General features: G+C 27.6%; 1 protein-coding gene across 4 annotated transcripts in view; it reads left to right on the top strand.

Moving 5' to 3' along the window:
* Positions 1-6740, top strand: part of LOC107436387 (paired mesoderm homeobox protein 2A-like) — a 109779-nt gene extending 103039 nt beyond the window's left edge. For all 4 annotated transcript variants that reach the window (XM_071187686.1, XM_016048088.3, XM_071187687.1 and 1 more), the window contains one exon: positions 6581-6740. In XM_071187686.1, coding sequence (XP_071043787.1) covers positions 6581-6702 — 122 coding nt within the window. In that variant the 3' untranslated portion in view covers positions 6703-6740. The remainder of the gene's footprint in view (positions 1-6580) is intronic.
* Positions 6741-9035: the final 2295 nt, after the last annotated feature.

Genomic DNA, 9035 nt, shown 5'->3' with positions numbered 1-9035 from the left:
TATATATATATATATAATTATTATAGATAACTATTATTATACATAATAAATTGGAAAATTTAATTTTCATTTCCTCTAGTAGTTAGACAACTTTTAATTGTTTTGAATTATTCAATTTTCGATATAAACTAAGTACAAATAAATAAATCACAGAGTAAAATATTAAAATTAAAATTGCAACCGATAAAGCGCATTGACTTAGAAAATATTTTAAAATATGGAGAAACACAAATCTAAAAAAAATATTATTAAATCCTTAGAAAAAATTTTAAAAAAATGTTTTTGCAAATGCACCTATAAATTGTCTTTACTAACAAGCATAAGAGTCAGAAAAATCTTTACTAAACCTTTTTAAATTCTTTACTAGTACAAAGGATTGAAAAATATTAATACTCCAATATAAAAAAGGTCTTGCAGGTATAAATAGTATTTCTGAAGAACTAAGACTGAAAGAACTTAAAAAGTTTAAAGACATCTCATTTCCTAACTGATTTCACACAAGCAATGTCACTTTTCATTTAAATTTAACATGTCTTTCTCAGTAACCATCGTAACAAACGTATCTTAATATTTATCTCCCACGAAGACAAGACTTAGGAGAACACTCTCTCACATGTAACTTGAGTTGAAGAATTGTTATGGTGTCCTGCAGAGTTATGTAATTCACATGAAAAAGCGCTACTTTGATTAATTTTTCATTTATTTATATTATTTTTAGTTTAAACACTTAAATACATCTTATATAAATATGAAATTAAAAAGCACATAAGTTCGAAAATCGAAAAGTCTTAAAGAAACTTAAATCGAAAATTTTAGAAACCTAAATTGATTTATTTAATTTTTATCCGGTAGTAAATTCCTTTAAATTATCAAATTCAACCTGAAGGAAATTTTTAAGAAGCACATGTGCGTACAAATGTTTAAAAATTGAAATCGTAAAATTTTAAGTTTAAAAATAATTTCTTGCAAATAAATTAAAGAAAGGAGAAAAAAATAATAGTCTAACGTCACACAGGCGACGTTACTTACAAGCAGGAACTAATATAGGGCATTACAAGCAAGGAGGAAAAGAAAACGCAAGCATTGAGGCAAAAGCGAAAAACTCTCAGTATATTACTTTATATAAATAAACTTTAAGCCCTATAATTGAAATAATTATAAGAAAAGGGCATACTTGGTTTAGATTCCGTCAAAAAATAATAATAAATAGCCATTGACGTATTATTTGGTAACCTTTTGGGAGCGTATAAAAATACATCAAAGTTTTAAAACTTATTAACTCCAAAACTAGTTCAAAAGTTGTTAAAAGGATAAGTAAATACAAAAAAAAATTTTTTTTTTACTGTGATTTATTTATACTCCACATTTAAAAAAAAAACATCTATATAAACTATTTAATCACTCCAAAACTAATTGGAAATTTATAAAAACTGAGGCGAATTATTCATTTTCAGAAACTATACGAGTGCTTAGCTTCAAAGCAATAATAATTCTCCAGCTCGCAATTTTTGCTATACTGGTTTACCCCACGAAAAACAGCAATTTTCATCTTTGGCACAAAATAACTCAATAACTGAGAACTACATCAACAATATTTCGTAAAACCAATTTTTTTTTAAACATTGCTCGGTAAATATGTAAAGTCTCATATTATTCTAACAAATAGTTTTTGAAGTATAACGAGGAAAGCACAGTCGCTGAAATTTTATTTGAAAGAGCCCTGATGATTACATAAACTTTTTTTTTTAACGTAGAAAGAAACGATATTTTCCTAAAGAAAATATAACACTTCATTTTCTGAATTTAAAGCATCTATAGAGCAATCTGTCTCAGATTTCGAAGCTATTTGCAATGAATTGCCGAATTCAGGTTGCCATCGTGAGTTGGAGCATTTCATCAACTATTATCAATATATCAATATAAATTATAAAAGATATTAGAGTATAAAATTACTTATTTTTACGGACAAATATTAATCGACCCAATATTTTGATTTTTGGCTGCTTTGTAGACGATCTGCCCCAAATTGTGAAGCGATCTGAAATCAATTTCGTGAGCAGTTCTGGCGATATGCTTGGCAAGAAGAGGGGGAAGCCTCTAATATAATTAATATATAATATATTAAAGAATAAAAGCTGAAGTATTAAACAAGATGAAGTGGATGCAGTGAGCGAAGCGATCTGTAAGGATTGGACAGCGATAGCGAGCAGGAGAGTGACATAGTTTAGTGAAATTTATTAGCAGTGGAATTATATCTGTTGTCAGTGAATTGAAGATGAACAATAAGTCTTAATTTGCTTATATTTCTAATTACTTTTTAAACAATTATATTGTGAAAATTGCGTTTCTTTCTTTTTCTATGAACGGATATTATCAATCTACTTCAACGGTTTGATTTTTTACTTCTCTATCAACAATCTGTCCCCCAGGAAAGCGAAGCAATCTGAAATCAACTCCGGGGTTAATAAGTTCCAGGGGCTGGCGAGTGATAGCGAGCATTTTCTACAAAATGTAAATAGTAACCAGATGGATCAGGGATTAGAATCCCCTTGTCGTCAAGCTAACTGTGGGAGGTTTTCGTGATTTTCCTCTCCGTGAAAAGCGAATGCGGATTAGTTCCATCAAAACAATCCTCCACCAAAGCAAATTTCTCCGAATACTTTATTCAGGAGTTCCCTCGTCTTCTAGATTGGGTTCAAAATTACTAGGTTATGGAGTTGAACAGTGGTAAGAAAAATGTGAATAGTTTATTATTATTATTATTGCCGCATATTCCTAAGCAAAGCGATAGAGATTTTATTTTCTTAATAATGATTCTGATCTACTAAAATTAAGTAAAAAAAATAAAAAAAAAAATTAGTTTCTACTTTAAAATATATATTAGAAATTTTAAATCATTTCTTTTTAATTCTTAAAAATATTTAAATTTTTAAAGTGAATATATTTTCCAGCATAAAATCTAAGAGTAAAGTAGAGCTCGATATTTTTAAAATAGATTATAGTCATTTAAATAATTTTTAACAAATTACAAATTAGGAGAAACTGAAAATTTTAAATATCATCTTGACCTATAACTTTAACCTGGACCATCCATCAAGAAAAATCATGCTTTAAAATTTAAAAATTGAATGATATTGTCTTAAAAAAGTTTTAAGAGAACTTCTCTAATAATAAAAGACTCAAATAAGACAACTATTGAACTTAAATAGATAACTCATTGTTAAATAATTACAGGAATTATTGCATTTGACATTTAAAAAAAAGTAAATAAATATTTTCTTAACTCACCAAAAAAGGGACTAGATGGTCGGAAGAAAAGTATTTTTTAGGAGCTCAAGCAAAACTCTTATAACAGAATGATCATAAAGTTAGTTTCGTCTTCCTTGTTATTTCATTTGAAGTGTTAAGTTGAACTCCTCTCTTATTATCAAATCTAAAAAGACCCCCCAGATAATCTCCATAGGAAGAAATAAGAAATTTCCTTTTGGAATTCGGACAAAACACATGCCATGCCATGGGACAGAAAGGGCAACACTTTCCAGGACATTTGAATTTTCGAGATTTTCCTCTCCATGTAATGCAAATGCGGATTAGTTCCATCAAAAAGTCCTCCACGAAAGCAAATTACTCCTAATACTTGATCCAGGTGTTTCCTTGTCTTCTGGACTTGGTTCAAAATTACAAGACTACGTAGTTGAACATTAGTAGTCGTAAACCCTAAACTGGGTCGGTTGTTCAACGACGGTTATAAAATATAGGGAAGTTAAAATCAGTTAAAGATAGATAATTTGAGAAGGGATTAAGAAAACTCACTTCAGGACAGTATGTAAAGTTATCTACAAATCATAAGTTTCCCCAAATTGGGTCGGCTGTTCAATAATAATATAAAAATAGAATAATTAATATAAAAAACGGATAATATAAAAAACGGTTAATATAAAAAAACGGAAGGAACATTTTGTTTCCGATAAAATCAAACAAAATTGATCAAGCAGGTGGGATGTTTGTTACTATAGGAACACTGTGACCTTCGACCTTTTTGCCCCCCTCCCCATTGTGGCTAGACCTTAGAGGAGGGTCGGAGAAAAAAAAAAACGATGTGAAAAGGGTGAACGATGAAATGAAATTTTATTTCAAATCATACATTTATAACTATTTTTTTCCTAAAAAGCTAAGATTCAATGTAAAATTAATGCCATTTCTTTTTCTTCTTTTAATTTATTTCAACAAAAAGTAATCATGTTGAAGGGTGCTGCAGAATAGGTCCTGGTATCCCGGTGGGCCAGTCCATCCCTGGGTGATCATGGGACAAATTTGGAGAGGAAACATTTATAAGAATGCACAGTCTAACGTGAAAGCACGGCAAAAGAGGACTAATATGTTCTTATACACAATCAAGGTACCTCAATACAGTATTCACAAAATTGAAATCTCCAACAGCAATTTATATTTAGTAGCGATCATGTAGAAAAGGCTGAAATTCAGATGCATCGGTTTGCCCGCCTCACTACCGCCCTCTATACCTCTGCAATGACATTGTATTATTATGATAATATTACTCTTAATGAATTTATTATTAATGAATTAATATTACTATTAATGGTCAAAATTGTGAACATTTATTGTATAGCTGCAAAGAAGCACTTAATATAAATTATTTTTTTCGTGTTTTTTTTAATTTTTAGAATAAGCAAGAGGAAGATTTAGATGGTAGTAGATTAATTCAGCGATATAATTTTATTTAATTTTCTGCAAAGTTGTGAAGCAGTAAGCCATAAAACAATAGTATTATAATGTTATTTACCACGCATTATTTGCGTAACAATACGGAAATACTAAATAAAATTATATCACCGAATTCTGTAACCATCCATTTTCCTCCCTCTTACTCCAAATTATATTTTGTGAATGAATATTTCACATTTAACTAAAAAATAATACCTTAACTTTTATTGATAATTCTTTAAATTTTTTATGCAAAGAGTTTTCTGATAAATTTTGGATCATTAATCATTTTCAGGTGTTTATTTTTAATTTTAAATGTATTTTAATTTTCATTTATTTACTTATTTATTTGAAAATGAATCAATTTTATCAAAATTTAAATTGAATTTGTTAGTTTAAATATCATGTTTTGTAAAAGCCCTTACTCTTATATCTCCTTTTACTCTAGTCGTTTGTAATTTTATAATTATCGTACATTATTCCCATTCTGATAAAAACCACACTATAGAGTTGTAAAGTCTTTTGAATTGAGTGGAAATTTTAACTTTGAAATAATAAAAAATAAATTTTATAATATTGTCATTTATTCCCAAAGAATAAAACTGTAACTCTAAACCCATTTTTAAAGATTTATTCAAGGTAAAGTATTGTTTGAACTTTAAAATTGTCATTTTTATAATAATTGTAATAATAAGGAAAATAATTTTAAAATAACCAAATTACTTACTGCTATAAATTTTCTTCCACTTCTTTTTTCCCTGAAATTAAATGAAGAAATTCTTACATAATTTTAGAAATTTTTTGAGGGGGTGAAACCAGAAAAGCATCTAATATATTAAAATTGTCAATGATTTTGTTAAAATAATTTTATGTGGGCACAACAGAAAATTTTTAATAATTCGATAATTATTTAATTAATTAATCTTATTTAATTAATCTTCGCCAAAAAATGTACATAACACTTAAATTACGAAACCAAAAAAAAAAGAAAAAAGTAGTGAACATTGTGCTTTATCTAAATTAAATTTGAACAAACACATGTAATTGCATTTCTTTATCATCGTTTCAGAAAAATTCCGTTTCTAGCTAATAGTTAAAAAGCCGTTATTTTATAAGCATATCCTTAACTAACTACAATACTTATTATTTATTGTTAGACAACACGTTTTAACACGGAAGTCACCTACTATGCGCGAAATACTCATTGTCATAATGAATCCAATTCATAATATTTGATTAGATACATGATCAATTAATTATTAGCACTTAAATGCTTTGATTAAGAGGTCAAGATTATGAAGTACACTGAATGTTTTTATAACACCATCCTCTCAAACACAGTACTCTTTGGAGTGCTTTATTACTTTTCTAACTGATTTTTAGCTGAAGGAAAAACACTACCTACGATACTAATTTAATGTTTTATGCAACTATTATTGAAATTTAGAAAGTTTAAAAAAATTACTAAAATATAAATACATTTTGAAGTGATTCATTCTAGTTGCTGGCCACAACCAATATGGCGATGAAAATAATCGTAAAGAACTCAACACTTGAAAAAGTATTTTATCTTTCGAAGAGGAATTTACTTCCAGTAATATTTTTTGGCATAAAATTGCATTGGTGAAAAATGATATTTTATGGGATATTTTAATTTGTTGTATTTTTTTCATAAATGAAATTTTATTTATTAATAATATGAATTGTCCATAGTTAATGAAATAGAAAGTTGAATCGAATATTATTTGATTTCATATAACATTAGATGGGAAGCATTTATTGTTACGGGGTTTCTAAAAAATACATGTATGCTCCCCTCCTATTGAATTTTCTCAGTTGAGATATTGTTTTTCAGGAAAAACAGTGTTGGATGTGAAGTGGAGTGGATCACCATGTGCACAAAACGCCGTCCTACCTCCGTCCTCATTTCCTTTGACGTTTCCACCTGTAGACAGTAAACCCATCCTCTTTCAATAGATGTGTATATGATTTAATAATAAAAACTTTCATCCTTTCTTCTTTTAAAATTATTTTAGCAACACTCTTTAGCATTTTAAAGGATCACCTATTTTTATGATCATTTCTACTCCTTTTCTATGGAATATCTATTTATTTTCAAGTCATGGAAATCTCTTGAAATATCCAGAGATGCCCATAGGAGGATAATAAGGGGGAAAGTGTTCATGGCTATTTTGGGGGATTTTTTTAAAAATATTTTGTACTATTTTGTAGTTTTAAAACTTCAAATTTTATATTTAAGAAATTTTTTTGATTTTTTTTAAATAGTCATTTTTCATTATTTGGGGAATCAAGTTTATTAAAGTTATATCTAAGTTATTAATACTCATATTTAAGTTATTAATTGGGTATTTAAGTCTGTTTTTGTGGGGGTGATATTTTTCGAATTTTTGTTTTTTAGTGAGAATTATTCTTTTAGTCATTTTACCTTCAACTCAAAATTTATGTAATAAAAGGAACACATTTATTTATAACCAGTGCATTTTTTGAACTGAAACAATAATTTAAATTTTTCTTTTGGAGGGGGAGGATATTTTTTACAGCCTTTTTTGGACAGATTATTACCTTGATCATTTTTAATACATCTTTATTACATTCGAAAAAAATGTTGAACTTTTAAAAATTTGTACGTAACATGCACTGATGTTTTCCTTCTGCCTCTCCTTTCAAAGATTATATTAAGAATAAAACTCTTCAAGAATTGGAAAGTAATTAACAATATTGATTACTTAGAGGATCTTACTAGGGGTACACTGAATATAATGTAAGAAGCTAAACAGAGAAACCTGTTATACCACTTCACTTAATCAACCAATTCTATTGTTTCACAATTTTATTTTATTTTATATAACAACATTATCTATAACAATTTGTTCAGCAAAAAATGCTCTAAGCAAAGTTTAACTTATAATAAAACTTTTGTTTGAGAATCGGTATTTTTATAGGGAAAAAAAAAGGAAAAAAGTTCGGAATAACAGAAAATAAAGCGCAACAAAAAAGGAGAACTATCTCAAACAGAACATCTCAAAGCCAAATTGACCCTGTAAATATTATGAATTAATTATACATTAAATTAATTAATACTTGCTGTTTCTGACAACGTTTGTATTTCGAGATTTGTAATCAAAAACTAAGACTCCATTGAGAGCACATTTGACTTTTGCCTCTTACGTGATTGAACTTTCATATTTTGGCCGCTTTAGGAATGTGTCGTGGTGAACTTGTTAATAAAATGTTCAGTTCAATGGCGCTTTTAATGGATGATAATAAAAATTGCAGCTTTGTTATCGTTGTTTTAGCAATTAAAATATTCGATTGAGAGCCAATGCATTTAGTTTTGCTAAAAAATCTTTTTCGCTAAAAGGAAACGAACTTCAACTGTTATAAATTCATTTTTAAAAGAATACACAAATCTCAAACAGTAAATATTACATTTTCAGGCAAAAAGTAAACTTTAAAAAAATTATTTATCGTATTGGTACTATTGAAGAATTAAAAGACTGCATAACCAAGTAAATGTTACATTACGTTTAAAAAAAAATCAGCCTTTCATTCATATGATATATTTAATTGGGGTTGATAATTAAAATTGACTTTTGACTGCTAATTAGTTTTATTGAAATCTTTTAAGCCTAGTTGAAATATTTTTTGCCGTTAAAAATTTTTCGTTTATTATATTTAGACGCAAGATTTGAGATATAACTTGTCTAGGCTTTAAATATCAGTACACTAACATATGATTTATGTACGTTTAATGCATCTAACCACTGTTGGTGCCTAACGACTCGCCATTGAGAATTTGATTTATTCTTATAAATTTCATGATATCTTCATTTATAGCGTAATAATATACAGTTAAAGAACTTAAAATTTGAATTTAAAAAATATAATGGTTATTGTTAATATTTCGCAACAAAAAGTTTTAGTATTATAATTTAATAAATTTAAATGTCTTTTAATAAAAATGTCGTTTTTACGAACAAACATATTACGTTATATATGTATATATGTGTAACGTTAAATGTATATATAGTTATGTTATATATATGTATTCATAATAAAAGAAACTTGACTCTGGCTTTTTGCATTTTTCTTTAAAAAAAAGCTTTGTTTAAAATGTTTACTTTTATCACCAAGTTTTTTGGGAAACCTGTTTATTATGTTCGTAATGCATGATTTCTTATCAGCGAAATACAATTGTTTTGTTTTAAATAAAATTTTATGATAGCAGAGTTGTCAAAACAGTAAGTAAATTTCCATCAAGTCTTTTAAAAGGTGATGCATAAAACATT

The sequence above is a fragment of the Parasteatoda tepidariorum genome, chromosome X1 (assembly GCF_043381705.1).
Source record: "Parasteatoda tepidariorum isolate YZ-2023 chromosome X1, CAS_Ptep_4.0, whole genome shotgun sequence".
Lineage (NCBI taxonomy): Eukaryota > Metazoa > Arthropoda > Arachnida > Araneae > Theridiidae > Parasteatoda > Parasteatoda tepidariorum.
Note: the sequence above shows the minus strand (reverse complement) of the source record. Positions and strands in the feature narration are given on the sequence as shown.